Source organism: Agelaius phoeniceus, chromosome 5 (genome assembly GCF_051311805.1).
Source record: "Agelaius phoeniceus isolate bAgePho1 chromosome 5, bAgePho1.hap1, whole genome shotgun sequence".
Lineage (NCBI taxonomy): Eukaryota > Metazoa > Chordata > Aves > Passeriformes > Icteridae > Agelaius > Agelaius phoeniceus.
In genome coordinates this window covers 4,631,777-4,649,655 of record NC_135269.1, presented here as the reverse complement: position 1 = coordinate 4,649,655, position 17,879 = coordinate 4,631,777, and the positions used below count along the sequence as shown (strand labels likewise).

At 47.8% G+C, this 17,879-nt stretch overlaps 1 protein-coding gene across 2 annotated transcripts; it reads right to left on the bottom strand.

Annotated features, from left to right (window-relative positions):
- Window positions 1-15: 15 nt before the first annotated feature.
- Window positions 16-15,950, bottom strand: BID (BH3 interacting domain death agonist). 2 transcript variants are annotated; one of them, XM_054631743.2, is made up of 7 exons: window positions 15,838-15,950; window positions 7,690-7,786; window positions 6,259-6,325; window positions 4,257-4,443; window positions 2,871-3,013; window positions 1,875-2,078; window positions 16-884 (listed from the first exon to the last, which is right to left on the bottom strand). In XM_054631743.2, exons 3-7 carry the CDS (start codon window positions 6,265-6,267, stop codon window positions 873-875), a joined length of 555 nt encoding a protein of 184 aa, XP_054487718.2. In that variant the 5' UTR covers window positions 6,268-6,325; window positions 7,690-7,786; window positions 15,838-15,950; the 3' UTR covers window positions 16-872. The 2 variants fall into 2 exon arrangements, with proteins under 2 accessions (XP_054487718.2, XP_077034288.1); XM_077178173.1 differs by lacking the exon at window positions 15,838-15,950 and adding an exon at window positions 15,453-15,678.
- Window positions 15,951-17,879: the final 1,929 nt, after the last annotated feature.

Genomic DNA, 17,879 nt, shown 5'->3' with positions numbered 1-17,879 from the left:
TGCAGAGCCGTAGCAGCCATCAGAACTGAAATTTTTATTTAAGTTAAAAAACCCTACAAAATATTTACATACTTGGAAAAATCCTGAGGAAGATGGGTCACAGATGACACATTCATCACCTTGTCTGATTATTTATCAAACAACCTGAGTCCAAGTTTGTTCAGCCTGAGACTACAAAATATGCTACTTTTTCTTAGGCATATTCAGGTTGCAGTCTCAAAAAACTTTCCCTGTGCCTACTCCCCCCTTTTCTTTACATTTTTTTCTGTCAGTTTTATTTTTCAAGGAAACAGAGGAAGATGGTGATTGATACTGAAGTATTCTGTGACTACTGAAGTCACCCTTCTCTGGGCACACCCCACCCTGTCCTTCAGGGATCTGTTCCCTCTTGCTTCCAGCTTCTCATCAAAATAAACCTGATTCCCACCCACCCCCGCTGATGGCCACCCATTCCATATCCTGAGGGCTTCTTGGGAACAGCATTCAGCATGGCTCAGCTGCAGGAGCAGGGCTGGGAAGTGAATAACTAAAGCAAAATCCTACAGCTGCTTAGAAAAACCACAGAGGACAGGCCCTGTGCCCACTTGGCCTGTGGAGGCACAAGGCAGGCTCTGCACAAAATCTGCTGCTGCTAAATTAAAAAAAATATTGTGAAAGGAAAGAGGCAGGCACTACTCCCTACAGGTACTGGCAGAGCTGGCAGGCAGCTCACACTACTATTACTGCTGTGCTAGTCTACAAAAGCCGATCTATGAAGCCCTGCCATCCTTTTCACAGATGTGTATCAAAAGTTAAGGGTAAATAATAGGGTAATCTTCATCCATCAGAGAAAATCTTCAGTAACTCCCATGCTCTACACAGGCCTGGAGAGCTCACTCACCCAGCTGGAGGGAGAAAAACAGAAGGGGCATTATGAACAGCAGCAGGGTTCTTCTCCCGTGCCAAGCCCTGCCCCGTGCCTGCCCAGGGCAGCTCCAGCGTGCACCAACACTGCCACCTGCCGTGCTCCTTCCTGCCCGAGCCAGCAGCAGGACACGGCCACGGGGACAATGAGGGACAGCCCCGGGGCCAGCTCCAGCCCTCTCCTTGCCCTCGGTACTGCCAGCCAGCTGGGGCAGCAGCACAGGCCAGTCTCACACAAGTGACTTATGTCTGGCATAACTCAGCACGCTGGAGCCAAACTGAGTGAAGGGAAGGGCAGAGTTGAAGGACACGGCACAGTGACACCATGCCCAGGGTGAGGCAGAGTGACAGTATGAGCCAGGCCCATCTGCAGGTTGCTGCCAACACTGTCCCTGGCAAGGCTGCAGTGCAGGAGTGTTCCTGCCTCTGCCCAAGTGCCAACAGAGAACAGGAACAGATTTGACTATTTCTCATTGCTAGTGTTAATTCTCAAGAGCAATTCCTTTCCCCTTCCAGCTCTCCCAAGCTCTAGGGAGCTGAGGAAGAAAAGAGCAGAGAGCTCAGGGTCAAGACACTGGGGAAATGCAGCCAGTAGAGCTCAGGTCAGGCTTTCTTTCCCTTGAGGGAATGAAAGAATCATTAACCAGAATGTTATTGGTAGAGCTCCCTGAGGAGATTGCAGGAGGAGAGGAGCAGTCACAGCTCTCTCTGCCTGACAGAACAAATGCACTCTGTTCACTGGCTGCTCTGAGTGGGGGGGGGGGGGCAAGCAGATGTGACATGACCCCCTGAAGCACACTCATTTCCAGAGCTCTGCAGGGACTGGCATTGCCTTCTGGCCCAACCTCCAGAGCACTACAGGGAAAGCAGCAGGCCACAGGCAGTCCAGAGCTAGGCCACCTCTCAGGGAATAACCCAGGACAGCTAAAAGGCTGGCTGTGACTCCCACAGAGCTCTTTGACAGCACTCACCATATCAACAATGTAGTTGTGGAACTGCCGGTTCATGTAGTTCACGGTGGTGTCAAAGACACGGCGCAGAAGGAAGGGCACTGTATTCACAATTTTCTTAGTCAAGACCATTGCTAGCACCAACATGGCCTTCTCCTGTTCCATGTCTGAGGGGATGGCTTGTATGAGCTCTCTCACTACCCTGGACATGTGCTGGGTTATCTCCTGTGTGGAAGGAAGAGAGGGGTCTCAGTGCCACAGCTGTGGCAGCAAGAGCTCCCAGCGCTGCCAGGACTGTGCTAATAACTGATGTGCTTGTTGCAACACTCCAGGATGCTGCTCCCCTTCCTCCCAGCCATGGCAGCCAGCCTCTTACATAAAAAAACACCCCCAAAAAACTATGGCCCTTGATCCAGATGTAGATCTAATCCTTGGACAGCCTTCCTTTTCCTTTTTAACATAAGAGACCTCAAACTCTACTTCCCTTGCACAGCAGCAAGGCATCTTAAATGATGGGCCAACTGCATCTAGGAAGGGGCCTAAACCCACTGCTACTCCCAACACTGTGTCTATGAACACACTCACAGCATCAGAAAAGGGTCTCATGACTTGCTGTCTCTTCAGTGCTCAGTAAAAAGCACAAGTTAAGCTCCTGTCACTAACCTGCTCAATTTTTACCCATATGATGGTCAGCAGATATACAGGACTTGGCACCAAAGTGTCAAGATCTTAAGTACTAAAACTAAGCCTTAGCCAGACCATTCATTTTCCAGGGCCATCAAAAGAAGGACAAAATGCCTTAGTCAGTCCTTTTCCACAACCACCATTTCATCATCTGCAGAAAGGAGATGAGTCCAAGGAACCCAATTTACACATTAACTTCTGCCACAAAATCACCTCTAACAAATCTTCAAAGGTAAATGTTTGGGATTAATTTTCAGATGCCTTCAAAGTCACAGCAGGAAGGATGCAGAATATTTAAAAGGAGAACTGCTTATCAGGCTGCTTTTCACTCACCTCATTAGACAGATTCTCATTCATAAAATGCTGCACTAGGCCATTTACTACTCTTTCTTGGATTTCTTTATCTAACTGGTCTCCAATCTCAGCGAGCTGAGCAGCAATGATCCGGAGAACCTCTTCATTTGTTGGAGGCAACTCTGCCAACACCAAGAGCAGAATTTAGTTCACAGGCTGTAGTCAGACCAGGTTCAGTACAGGACACAGCATTTTGCTAATATCCATTAGCAACCTCCTTCCCACCCCTGAGTGTATTCATGACAGGTCTAAGCACAATTTCTTTAAGTGTACCCAGGTTGCTTACAAGAAATTGTGGCAAACAGGGGTTTGTATCTGTAGTTTAGGCAAAGTGCAGCCTCACCCTGCCCAAAAAAATCATTGCAGGGCACGTTAGAACATCTCCAACCAAAATTTGAACAGGACAGTTACTGCCAACATCCTGCCCAGAAAGGGGAATTGAGAAGCTGTGCAACACATTGAAGGTCTTTTTCAACCTAATTATTCTAGACTTTAAGTGACTTGTCAGAACTTGTCTCTTAAGCACCACCTAAAATACAGCAGTCATAGAATAGTTGGAGTTGGAAGGGACCTTGAAAGGCCATCTCATCCAAACCCCCTGCAATAAGCAGGGACATCTTCAACTAGATTAGACTGCTCGAAGCCCCAACCAAACTGACCTTGAATGTTTCCAGGGGTGGGGTGTCCATCACCTCTTTGGGCAACCTGTGCCAATGTTTTACCACCGTCAGTGTAAAATCTTCCTTACATCTAGTCTGAATCTGTTCTTTTTCAGCTGAGAACCTTAGACCTTGTTCTATCTGCTTTTGGCATGAGACCTATGCAAATTTACTGTGGCAGCTCCTCCTCACGCTGCTTCAGCTGAGGTCAATGTGCCAGCTGACACACCCTGGGCAAGGGGCAGTAGCCACCCTGCAGATGGCTAGCAAAGCAGGAACAGGACCAGAAGCTACTTGAGGAACAGTTTTCACCAGACTGGTAGAGCAGAAGGGGATTCACCCAGTACCAGAACTCGAGTTGTTCCAAGATCCTAGCCCAAATATTGACACTGTCTGAAAAGCAATGTGAGGCCTAATTTAACTGCTTGGTTATCACACTCCTTGAGGGCAGCTATCACCAGTAGCAGCTTTGTGCCTTTTTCTGGTGTACTGCAGACAAAACCCAGTGACAGGTGCTCTAGAAATCCATGGAGAGAGAAAGTGCTAAGCACTAAGTGCTAAACTCCCAACCAACAGCCACACAGTGAAGTTTCTCAATAGAGAAAACATTATTCTGAAACAGACAATAAATACAAACAAAGATAGGAAGTGGGGAAAGAAAACCCACGTTCAGAGAGACATGTGGGATGGAGCAAAGCTTGCTCACCTACGTCACCATTCCGGAAGTGGCCACTGCGATTGCCATCGGTCTGCAGCTCATCGTCATCGCTCCCTTGGTTCAACATGATGTGCTGGCTTTGCAGGGAATGCAGCTGGTCTTTGAACTTGCAGTCAGAGGATACCTCCAGGAAGGTGAACAGCAATGCATGCTCCATCTGAAGAGATCCATTGATCTGAAACATAAGGAGATCACCGTTAAGCCCATGCCTAGGAAATGTCCCAGTCAGAGCATCCAGGCATGCACTGTTTTCCAACCCTGACACATCTCTGTGGCCTCTCCATCAGGCAGGGGCTCCACAAGGCCTCAGCAAATGCAGACTGGCTCCTGGATGTGGACACACACAGGACTGTCCCACGGGGAATGACAGAAGGCTCTGCTCTTACAAACTGCTGTTGAAAACCCAGCTCACCTTCTCCTCAACTTTCCAGCTGTGGCAATGGCAGCAACCCCAATCTGAGTTCCTCTTTTGAAACAGGTGTGAGTTCAGCAAAACCCATCCATTTCCCTTACTCAGACACCTGTGTTTGGAAGGCTTTTACCCTGTGTTTGGGAACTGGGCATTCTACTTGCTGTGCATAAAGAAGGCAGGAGCTCCCCACTTCCATGTAATCAGAGCAGAGCAGTAACAAGGTGGGAAACAGAGATAAGAGCATAAGGCTGCAAAAACCCCAAGGTTCACATTTTCTTCTCCCTCTTCAAAGGAACCTCAACCAGCTCCCTAATAAACCTGTTTAGCTCCTCACAGAGACCCAAGCAGCTGCTCACAAGAGAAGTGACATGAGATGGCAGATCAGTGCCACCTCCAGTGGCACATTCACCTCCAGTAAATGGGCACATGCTGCCTCCATGGCCACACAACCTGCAGCCTTCAAGCAAGGCAGCACAGAGTGCCCAAATTAATTAGGTTCAGGAGGTCCATGAGGCAGGCAGACTGATGGGAGCAAGAGGCCACACTGGAACACCAGGCCTCATAACCAACTAAGGCCTCCAGAAAACCAGGAGACCCTCCAAAAATTTTAGTTAAACAGGTAAGAGAGTAGGATGTGGTATAAGCACAGAAATAAAGTCAGAAAGAAAATCTTTACTCTGGTATGCAGATGGTCTGCCTCTAAGAAAATACTTAGGCCTAATTTTATTTAGGGAGAAGAAAAATAGTTAAAGAATGGTTTGTTATGCTGACAATATGCAACCAGGATGAACTTGGTAACTGAAAGGGAGTTCTGGGGAGTGGAACCTTGCAAAGCCTCGACATGACCATATATGACTGGGCAAACAAAAGGAGGAACAAAGTCAACAAAAGGCAGGGTTCAGAAATGGAAACAAATGGAAAATAAAGGACATGATCAGCCAGAGATGAACAGAAGGCACACCTTCCGTGGTCTGAGCATGCATGTTTACAGACAGTAGTGCAGGTCACCTGGTGGCAATCCCCTTCAACAGCTTGCTGGGCTGGTCATTGGGTTTATCACTGATACTTTTTTTAAATGATATTGTGTTCAAAAGGCTTGTGGGAGGGCAGAGTAGGGGATTACAATTGTATCCTAACATGAGCTGGGCTGGGGGAGGATGACAGACAGTTCAATGTGTAAGATTTAAGTGTGCTCAGTAACAGCATCGTAATTGTGTTTAACACCACAAAAACCAATGCAATGCACTGATCAGAGGGCTGTGCCCATTCCTTTATTAGTTTTGGCAGTTTGTAGCTTTATCAATAAACACTGTAGTCTCTTATATAGCTACATCTCCAGCTTGCAGTCCCAAGGGGAAGTGTTACACTGAGAGCTGCAAGGAAGCAGCTTGCAACCTAACTGGTTCCATCCACTTCCTTGTATTCAGAGCAGTGCCAGGAACACTGCACAAATTCTGGGAAATTCAAGAAGGACACCAGCCAACACAGACTTCTTCCCTTCAAAGCATCTCAGGACAAGTGTACCAGAGAACCACTGCACACTGTGAACAGCTGACTTCAGACACGTTTGATTCTAACCTGTTCCATAATGGATTCAGGGACAGCAGCTCCCGTCACCCTCTGCTTCAGACCAGAAATCCTTGTCCTGTGAAAGAGTAAGAAAGAAAAGTGTGAAAGGAAAAAAATTCCCATAAATCCAGATCTTGCAGCTGTACTTATGTGTCTGGCCATGTCTCATAGTAAATGTCCCTTTTAGTGACGCATATCCCTATTTCTGGAGAGAGCTGCCCATCACACACCATGAGTCATGAAAAAGGGCTGAGGAAACTACAACTGTCTCAGTGAGAGTGAATGAGAGGCACAAATCTCCTTCCTGCCATAGACTGAGCCAGACAGTGGAGTCACACACCCTACAAACAGGGCTTTAAAGCCAAGAGCTGCTGCTGGGTAAGGGTGAAACAACCCTCCATGGAGCCATGAAGAGCAGGGTGATCAGAGAGGAACTCCTGAGCACCTCCTGAGAGCAGGTGAGCTGACAGGTCTGCATGCACAGCAGAATATTCTGAAATGAAAAACCCAGCTGACATTGCTGCACATCCACAGGGCCTTGAGGGTGCCTCTCCCCACCCTCCATTGAAGAAATCCACATGGATACTCAGGCTCATTTAAATACTTCCCAATGAATATTATGATGGGAAGGCTGGATCAAGTGCCAACAGAGGCCTCCAGTCCCCTGAGTGCAACTCTGCAGAGCCTCCGGGGAGGCTAGCCAGGAAGAAGGGAGAGAGCAGGACAGAGCCCAAGGGAAGAGGCACCCAGCAAAGGAGAGCACAGGGGAGCCTCCCTCCCTCTCTCCCTCACAAAGGGGAGATGGAGGAGCACAGTGCTCCCTCCTCATCCTGCCAGGAGCAGCTGATGGGTGGGTCAGAACCTTGCATTTGGTGCCTTAGACACAACAGTCCCACACAGCTGCACACACAAATCTCTGGTTCAACTTTTGATGAGCAGGGCCAGGCTGAAAGTGGGCACTCCCTCCCTACCAAGCCTTCTTCACCCAGGGCAACAACCTGGTTGTTATGCAGCCACCTTCTAAACCAAAAATGTGCTGGAAGCACTAAGGAACTCAAACAAAAGGCCTGCTTAACCATCAAAGACCTGGGCTAGTGATAAATGACTATTTCACAACAATCCCTCACATCTGTGTTTTAAATAACTAAGCATGCTGGTAGAAAAGAGGGAAGTGAAAACAGAAAGAAATTCAAACTCTGAAGCAAACCACAGTCATATTTCAAGAGACCATGAATCTCCCAACTTTTCAAAGGCTCTTAGAAGTCCAAGACCAAAACACAACCTGCAATATGTCTAAAACACACAGCAGCCCACAGGAAGCCTCTTAACCATGATCTCTTCTTGTCATGAACTTATGTCAGACTAACTGCAACACAGGCTTATCCCTCGCTGCTGTGCATTTTGCTCTGTTCCATTCAAATCCCTATTGCTGCTACTCACCTCTGCCCAAAGGAGTGTTCTGGCTGGGGAGAGTCCTCTGTCCTGTTCTTTGAAGGGGCTCTGAAACAGGTCTGGGTGACTTCTGGGATTCACTTTGCTGGAAGAGACGTAGATGTTAATTCAGGTTTGAGAACTCAAGACAGAACACTGAGATTAAGAGGAAAGTGGGGATTTAGAATTAAGCCTGTGGCAGGACTTTGGCTTTGTGCAAACTTGTCCATACAAGCAATATTTCTGTAGGTGAGGTAAAGGCTCAGTTTGCACATATTCTGGTTTTACAGATAACATTCCTTTTCAATGCAATTTTCCCACTCTCTGCTTGAAATGAAGAAGCACAGACTGCTCCAGCCCAGCCAGGTGCCTGCTGCACCTGCAGATTGGCTGTGCAGGGAGAAGAGACCCACAACACATGTGGGTTCTTCCCTTCCCTCAGGGATCAAGTGAGCTCTGTGCAGATACAGACACTCCTCAGGCCAAGTCCACAAAAACAGAGACATTAAAAAAGTCACCCACCATAGCTGCAAATAGCAATTTTGTCTACTCCTGCATACGAACACAGATAAAACAAACACACAAACAGAACAATGAAAACTTCCACCACACTCCAAAGTACTAACATGGCAGAAAATGAGGACAAGGGAGTCTGAACACAACTTCACAAACCAAATTTCCTAAACCAGAGATTGACCACCCATGCAGTGAATGACCCTGAAGGCAATACCTGCCCTCAGCTAACAAAGTTCTGCTTGGGTGGTCAAAAACACACCAGAGACAAGGAAAAAGGATTTCTCTCCACCCCCAAATGGCTTCCTACTTCTACAATACAGGGCAAATTATTTTTAATTTTAGTTAACTAGTAATTACAGGAACCTCAAGTTTTGCATAACTACTTTGAATCAACGCAAAGGGCTTCAATACTCATGAAGTTCCTGCTGAGAAGTCAAATTCCTTAATGGGATCTCAAAAAAAAACCCAAAAATGTCCAATGTAATCATGCTGATACCACCCCAATTTTTTAATCATTAAGACTTTAGAATCCTGGTAGTTTTAGATTCAGATTGAGACTGTTTCTGGTGGAGGGAAAAAGGTTACTTTATATTGGGTAAAAAGAATCTTTAGTTGGAGAAGGAGAAAAGACTGATAAAGGGTACAAACACCACCTGCACTCAGATTCAAACTAGAACATCTGCTACGGCTGCTTTAGGACTGCTGAAATCCTGAAATGAATTTTTACAGAATATGATATTTTAATTGAAACATCAACTAATTTTAATACATTGTTCATTTTTTACTTCATTTCACTCATTAGACAAATGAACTTTGTAAGAAGCTCATATTTCTTTGTGAGAAATGAGCTGCTTCTGAGAAATCGCTAAATGCCTTGAAGTGTTCAACACATAAGACTACACCCAGTTTTTTAGACTACAACCTGTTCCTTCTCTCTTTCTTTGGAAAAAAATGAAGGGGGTACTTTAGCACAAGTTTAATACCCTTCAATCAGTTCTACAGAATGGAAGTAGGGCATGTTCATTCCAACTCAACATTGCATGGCATGCAGGACTGTGGGGGAGGCATATGGCAAGAAAACAATTCCAGTTGGAGAAGCACATCCACCAGCAGCCTATCAGTGCAGTAGGAAAGACTTCATTCCACCAACACACAGCAGTTTTCTCAAGTGAATTCTGTGGATGCTTCCTCCAGGGCTCTTTAGATGGGGCTGAGCACACCCTGAGGGATGGGACTGACTGCTCTCCAGCCACACAGCTCCTTCAGGTCTGGTGTCCCATCTTCTGTTTCTCCCTCTCATTCCCAAGTTACACCATCCTTTAAACCTCACAAGGAACTCACCAGAGGAGCTTTTCCCACCATTTGCAGTCCAGCAATGAGGGGTAGCATCACTAGAGGCAAGAGCAGGCAGGGCCAGAACCCCCTGACTCCAGGGGAAGGAGAGATGGCACTGCAAGTTTGTAGGGTGAATAAGAGGGAGAAGCAGGGACTGCAAGACAATTGGCACTCCATGCCTCTCTCCCACATCAAGCAGTGAGGGGTAATCCAAAGGAAAAGCCTCATACACTGTGTAACACCATGGTTACCTGCTGGGGGAACTCCCCACAGCTCTCAGGGCTGCCATAACAGCAGCAGGTCCCAGAATCCCTGCAGCAGTGCTAAGTCACCCTACAAATCAGTTTTCATCTCCACACTTGTGCTACATCTTCAAGACAGCTCAGAAAAGAAGCCACCCCACAAACAGTGCCTCTGCTCACCATCACCTCCCCTCAGATTCTTCACCTCCCCTCACAGCTCAGCCTGGAGTTACTATTTCAGCTCCAGCAGACATGTCTGCTCAGAAAAACACTGTTTTCAGCAGGGAAGGCACAGGCCTGTAAAGACTGACTCCTTTAATACAGCGTCTGGACCATGGGTCAATGGACCTATTGTGCGAGCTGTCAAGATGTTTATGTCTCACGTTGGAGTTAGGAGCAATTAAAATCTCCAAAGCAGAAACCACAATAAAGCATCAGTCACTGCAAAGTCATTTTGGAACTTGGATGCATTTCACAGCTGATACCAGCAGTAAAGAGGAATGTAAATCTGTCTTTCCTTTGCCTGACTGGCAAGTTAGATAAGCAAAGCAAGAAACTGGTCAGAAGTAATTAAAAAAAAAAGAGTTCAAAAAGACAGCTTTATGCACACAGGTGGCTCCTAACAGTGGCATTGCCTCTGCCTTTCAGGCCATATGAGTAGGCAAGAACTGCCTTTCTGGACTGGTAAGCACCAGGGATATCTGCACTGTTTTCTGGAATAAACAGAAGCTGTAAAGATGCTTCAGTATGAAGTTTAAATACTGGATCAGAGTGGCCCATCAGAAATTACATCAGAACAACATTTCAGCAGCTCCCTGCTTAGCTAAAACAAGGCTGCTGATGCAACAGCCAGGATTGCACTCATGGAGCTGCTAAGCAAGGATTCAGTGCACTGGACAATTTACTGTCAAAGGAATTCTCAGAGCTGGTATTCTCCAGAATTACATCAGTGGAGCCTGCTCACCCTCCCAGGCCCTGAACATTCATCATAAAAAAAACCCAAAGCATTTCTAAGAAAGTGGTACAAAGACAAATCTTCACAGCTGTGCGCTCATGTGCTCTGACAGCATCCACAACCCTGTGCGTCAATATTTGACATCTTTCCCAGAACATGAAAAATGTATTTTCAACAGGCTGCCCTCCTCCTAAACATCAAGTGTATCAGAGATGTTAACGTCCCTCAGTTTTATGAAACAGCTGTGCACCAGCACAGACAGCCAGAGATGATCCCCAGAAGGAAAGTCTGGCACAGATCCTGTGATTCCCTTCTCCCACTGTGCTGCACTGCAACCTCCATTCCCACCATGACAGTTAAACTGATGAAGCCAGCACAAAAATATTTTTTTAAAAAGTAATCACGATAATCTTGAAGGAATCTCTTATGACAAGAGCCCAGAAATCCTCAAGAATCTTAAAAAGAAAGTTGTGCATCAAACCAGGCAGCCAAAAATAATAGTAACTCCAAGCAGCATTCATACTGTGATCAAAGCTCTTTGACAGCAGCAGCTCATACACTGCCAGCATAAAAGAAAGCATCATCTCTTTTAAACACCTTTCACAGTGATACAGAGCTAAGAAAACACTCATTCTCAAAGAAACGCTGCAGGAGCCATTTGGGAACTGTGACAGGGAAATTGTAAATAGGTGCCTGCAGGAGTACACATTTCCTAGTGCCAGGCAAGCAGGAGATGCCTCAGCACGTTGCTTCTTCCACTCAACACCTACAGGCTCTCTTAGCTGTAGGTCTACACACACAGTGAGAAAACATCTGTTCTTCTAGGAGAAAACACATGACTGTGCATGAAACAAAGCAAGACCATTTCACTTTCAGTTCTACCTTAGGAGGAATAGGCTGATGTTGAAACACAGGAAAAGCTTACAAAGCCAAAATACAGCAACTGCTGATCTAAGGGGATTTGTTTCACGTGGCTGCCGACCCAAAGGTGTTACAGCAATTACACTGAACAACCAGAAGCTACACTTACCGAGGAACATGTGTTCTTTAAAGATGAAGGAAATAGTCCAGAATATTTGAGAGACCTGGGTATTGCCCATTCTATAAACAGCAGTAAAAGCACTAGAAACTGGCCAAAGGTCATAGCAACAGCATTTTACCAGGAAATAGAGCAGGTCTGCAGACATTTAAACAAGAATGCAACATCTGTGTGTGCCATGATGGCACACACCACCCACTTCCCCTGCTGGTACTTCAGAGAAGCTGAACAAAAACTCAGAGTTTAAAGGAAAGTGGGGAGCAAGCTACTGAGGTAGGAGGAGTTTAAAGCCACAATGACATTGTCCTCCCATGGCAGAAAGAGCAGAATGCCCATAATGCATGAAGGGCTACAGCCCCTTCCTCATGTTTGCCATCAAGGGCAGTCCAGCCAAAGCCCACCCGTGCCAAGCAGTGCCATGGTGGTGCAGGGACACGGGGAAAGCAGCAGACTGGATCCACAGCAGAAGTCACCAAGTGCCCAAGGCAGTGCTAGCAAGGCTCCCAGCCATGGGGCTGCTCAAGGGGAGGAGGCTGAAGGACTCTTGGAGCAGCTGTTGCCAAGAAGGGTGTGAAGGAGACACCAACACAGCCCTGTGCTCTGCATGGAGCAACTGCTTCCGGATGCAGACAGGAGGCAATCCCTGCCATCTCTTCCAGGTGCAAGGAGGTGCCTAATCTACACCACTGGCAGCTCCACAGAGTCCTGCTCTCCTCCCAGTACAGCTGAGGTAACAGCAGGATGTCAGCACATGGTTCACTACAGACATCTGGTACAAATCAAGGCAGAAGCTTAACAGATTGCTACCAAACCTGAAGAATGACACTGGACACTGTGTGACTCAACATTTCCTTCTATATTTTATCCCTACATCTTTCTTATCTTGTCTGGGTCAAAAAAATCAGACTTGTAAGATACCTGAGGAAGGGACCCCCCCCATGCACATACCATAATCATAACTGATAAGCTTTAGTTAAAGCTAAACTCAGCACCCTGCAACCTCTTCCAACCTCAAGCAAAGCCATCCAAAACCAAAAGGGGCTCAGACCACCAAGACTTTTACATGCTTGGCTAAGCCATGAGCTCCACTCACTAATTAGAAATACTTTGACATACTTGGCTTTGCACGGTACACAGATGTGCAGGTAATTCCAGCCCCCAAAACTCTGTAATTGGGCTCAGACAAAAAGCCAAAGCATGCCAAGAAAAAAAGGAGAAGGCAGCTGCTTGAGAAAAAAAACAACCCAAAAAACCAACCCAAAATTGATAGTAAATTGTGCTCTTTCACTCATCTAGGAACTGCTAAGCAGAGAAAATGAAACCTGCCCATCTGCACACAATTCCCCTCAGCAGAGAAACCGCAGACCAGGCTGGCTCTTTCCTGCTGGGGAGTTCCTACCCAGAGTCCAAAGGAGCTGCCTTATCAAGGAACCAACATCTCAAGGCTGCTCCTCCACAGTCACACCAGCACTCCTTGCACCAGCACAAAACCTGTTCAGAGTTATTAGAGACAGTCCCTTCTCCCCCTCCCATGACTTCCAAGCACCAGGCTGCCCCAGGAAGGTCTCCAAAGGTGACAGTCACTAAATTTATGTGTCTGCCTGCTTCCACTCTAAACATTTCATTCTATTACAGAAAAAAAAAAACCCAACCCTCTTTGATCTGTCAGCTCCTCAGACTCTTCCTGAGTGTGGATGACTCCGGCATCCTGTTGCAGAGGAAAAACAATAGAGGGAAACATGGCATAAATGACCTTGGGTGAGAGTGTTCATTGAATATATAGCCCCCCATACAATTCCCTAATTACATATGACAGTTCTTACTGGTTCAGGATCTAACAGAAACCCAGGTTTGCACAGACAGCCCTGGTGGAGTGCTGTACACTGTTCTGCTGGAGAAACTGAGCTGAACTCACAGCCTCAGCTGGCCTAATCTGGTTTTAAGAAACTGGGAGGGCAGGAACCCAACAAAACCACGTAACCAAAAATCTGTCACATTTTTTCTTCTTAAATTCAGCAAATGTCACCAGATGCAAGCAAGAAGGTGCTGACAAATCAGAAGGGGAGGTTTGTCACACCAGCCTTTCTTGGTACAGGGCAGCCTATCCACAGGTTTACAATCACCTGTTACACTCTGCACATGCAAAATGAAGTGTTTCACCTCAGCAGGTCCCTAAGCCCTGCTGGTCACCTCTAATGAAAGACAAGAGACCCAGAAAGGAAGACAAGAAAACAGGAAGAGACAGGTTGCAGAAATCCAAGGGAATAACAGGGTACTAGAATGCTACTTTTTATACAATGCATTCCCCCAGCGTTTTTGTGTAACACCAGTGGCACAGAAGAGATCTCCAAAAATGGGTGTTGCAAAGTTATCCTAAAGACACCAAACAGCGCTAAAGTCATGTACAGAGCTTGCAAAGGAGAGGAAAAAAAAACCCACACAGAAAACCCCTTCTTTTTAAATAACACCTTTTAAGATGTTATGCTTCCACAGGCAGGTGAAAACAGTTTCAGTCTGATTAGTGACAAGAAGTTATAACAGAACAAAAACCACTCTTCCCCACAGGTGGACTTTTGCAAAAAGTCCTCTACCAAAAAAACAAACCAAAACAAAAACTTAAAAAATTAATTTCCTGTCGGGGAACCATTTTGCCCTTTCCCCCACCAAACACTTTAACCGTTTTGAACAGATAACAAGTATCCCATGACAAGATTATGGCCCAGATACTCCAAGAGACATAAAGAAAAGTTCACCGTTTCTGAAATAAGCACTGACTTCCTGAATGAAGACTTTAGTGATTTAAATAACTCTGAGGCACTACGCCTTCTTTTTTAAATTTATTATTAAGGCTACAAAATGTCATTTAAAAGAAGACAAGAACATCCGCCCCTTCGCCAGACTCAGCAGTTTCAGAGCCAGTGTCACTCCAAGTTACAGAGACCATCACCAGAGCGTGTAACTTGCGGAAATACCCTTCTAAGGAAGGAAACCTGCTCACTCCGTCCCTTCCACTTCACACACACTGCGCAGTCTCCTGCTCCAGCCTTCCCTCAGCCCGAACCCAACACACCCGTGTGTCACCGGGAACGTGAGCGCTGCTCAGGGCAAACAAAGGGCCAGCCAAAGGCGCTCGCCACTTCCACAGACAGCCAGACACCCACAGCTCTGGGGAAGGCAGGGAGCGGAGAGAAAAGCTCTGCTGAAGAGCTGAACTGACTCATCGTACAAGTCACCTGCTCTTCCTTTCAAACACGTTAGGTTAGCGCTATTATTAGAAAACCTTGCCTTCTTGCTGGAGGTGCCACTCCCACATCCCTCTGCTGCGGGAAGGCTGAGGGGTCGCCACCACACCATTAACTCTTTGCACTGCCCGGCCAATACCGCTCGCGTCTGACAACTCTCACCAGAAACTGAGGGCGAGATGCTGCAATTCACCGCGCAGCGCAAAGGCAAAGAGAACTGTGCGTGGTTTTAGGAAATACCACCCGAGCGGGAGGGAGGCCGGTCCGCCACAGAAGCGGGGACGAGGGGAGGCGCGGAGCGGGCGGACCCCGCCGGGGGAAGCAGCGGAGGGGCCGGGGTCGATGGCAGAGCGCGGGGCGGGGGGGGGTACCCCCAGCACGGCCCAGGAGGGACAGAGGCAGCAACCGAGCACGAAACGGAGCAAAGGAAGAAACAACCGCACCGCTGAAACGCAAGGCCGAATTCCGCGGGCAGAAAGGAACGGGGAGAGCGGCCGGGAGGCAGAGGAGTTTCCAGCAGCCAGAAGAAAAAGCAGAACGCGCACACGGACCCTCGCAGGGTCACTTCACCCCCCCAGGCTTGGGGGGCTGCGAGCTGGAGCCGGCACCTCAGGCCCCCGCGCTGATGCCCCGCGGCCCAGGAGGCAGCGGGCCCGACACTCGCCCCGAGCCCGCCACGGCCAGCGGCGCTTCCCGGGCGGGGCCGCGCAGCGCCGAGTCTCAGAGCGCGGCCGGGACGTCGCCCATGCACACCCCGCGAGCTTCCCGCCCGACGCGGTGCCGCCGCCGAACCGCTCCTCCAGCTGGGGAGCCACGTGCAACACTCACCGGGACCCGAAGTGCGGCTACCGCGTTGTGCGCGCCGCTCCCGATATTTGAGCGCCCGCTGAGGGCCCGGCGCGGCCCGGCCCCGCCCCGGGAAGGCGGGCGGGCGGGAAGGCGCGCGGCACGCGCCCGCTGAGGGCCCGGCCCCACGGCCCCGGGGCTGAGGGCGTGAGGGCCGGGAGGGGCCTGGGAGCGGCCCGGGAGCCGGGGACCGCCCGATCCGCGCTCCTCCACAGTTCTGGAGTTCTGATGGGTCCCGACCTGGTGCTGCTTGGCCAAAGGCTCCTCATACGCCATCTACAACCACTTCTCGCCCCGCCATATAAATGCACCTTTTCGTTTAATATCGTTTTATGGGCTTAAAATCACAGAACCACAAAATCAATTAGATTGGAAAAGACCTCTGAGGTCATCGGTTCCATCTTGTGACCAGACACCGCCTTGCCAACATGGCACTGAGTGCCACATCCAGTATTTCTTAAACACCTGCAGGGACGGTGACTCACCCTGGGCATCCCACTCCAATCTAATCACCTTCCTGTGAAGAAATTATTCCCCGTGTCCAACCCGAACCTCCCCTGGTTCAGGTTAGGACTTTGTGCTCTTATTCTGTCACTTGCTGCCTAAGAGAACAGGAGAGCCCCCATCTTGCTACAACCTCCTTTCAAGTCTAGCAATAGAGTCCTACTCAACTAATTACTATTTAATACAGCCTTACACTTCAACGTAGCTCTGTCTAGAGCAATGGTTACCTGGCATTCAGTACAGATGTCCTTCCTGACACATTTTCCTTCCTAACGTGCCCAGTCACGGTGCCAGTGCCACGCTCAGACTTTGGATGAGCTGAGTATGCTGGGGTGCCTGACCTTAGGGCGCTGGCGCTTTTTAAAGTCTGTGATTCTAAGAAACAGAGCCAATTCTGATTCATGTTTGCACCATGTTGGCTTCCCACTAGGAATAGTGTTGGGAAGAAAAGAATGACACACAAATATGTAAATTTCAAGGAACTGAAGTTTCTCTTTCCTGAAGCTGCTTTGTCCTGCAAAGTCAGCACTGTCCCCCTCTGTCCCTTCTGCCCAGTGTGTTTGTTTATTTGAGAAATCACTGTGAGGTTTTTTTATATCCGTTTGTTTCTGGTAGCTGAGTAATATGGATCATATATTTATATAGAACATGTGAATAACCAGAAAGAGATGTTATCTCTGGCTTACAGAAAGGCATGTGATTTCTGCACCTGAGACATGCAGAAAAGCACCCTCAGCAGGTTAGGAAATACTAGTTTATCCACTTTCCTGGTATCCACAGGCATTCATACTGTTACCAAGGTGCCAAGGCCAAATGGCACTTTTTCCGGAGCAGGGATTTTTTTTTTTTGTTCCTTATTTTGAGTGCTTGTAAAAAGATGCAGGCTAAGGAAGGCGGCAACTCTTCATCATATCCCTTAAGCAGTATCTATAAATGAAGCATGAGGCCCCTTCTTTCCTGTGGCTCCAGGAGGAGATACAGCCACATGCCAGCACTGTTGCTTTCACCCACTATAGGGTCATTTTTCTGCTAACTGCTCCATTGCTGCCGATGCTTAGGATTTAAAGCAGAAAGATACACTCAGGACCTGCTGGAGTTCTTAAGAGATGTGTGGCCAGGTAGAATCCTTACAGGATTAGGTATTCATTCTCCAGTATGTGTGACTTAAAAATGCAGTTGCTAATTGCTGTCACAGCACTGATGGTGAGGACTCTTCAAAAAAAACCCTATAAAACATGAGGAAAGCCAGAATGGCAGGGGGATTGGAGGAATGACTTTCCCTTAGTTATTTTTCCTGACAAGTTACATTCATTGTCTTTAGCCAGGCTGAGTAGCTTATACAAGCTTACACAAGCTCCTGTAGCTTATACAGGAGGGCTGTTTAAGATAAAATATATCTGCTGCTGCCAGAAAGAGGCTCTGCACACTTCTTGATGAACCCACTGACAACCTTCCTCCTCTGCTTCTGAGGGAACATTCACCCTCCCACCTCGGTAATTTCCTCACCTCTGCACGGAGGG

Excerpts from the sequence above, each read along its gene's own strand:
- BID (XM_054631743.2), bottom strand. Across the intron at positions 3,014-4,256 it reads CTTCCGGAATGGTGACGTAG|AGTTGCCTCCAACAAATGAA; the intron begins GTGAGCAAGCTT and ends TGGTGTTGGCAG. Across the intron at positions 2,079-2,870 it reads ATGAGAATCTGTCTAATGAG|GAGATAACCCAGCACATGTC; the intron begins GTGAGTGAAAAG and ends CCTTCCACACAG.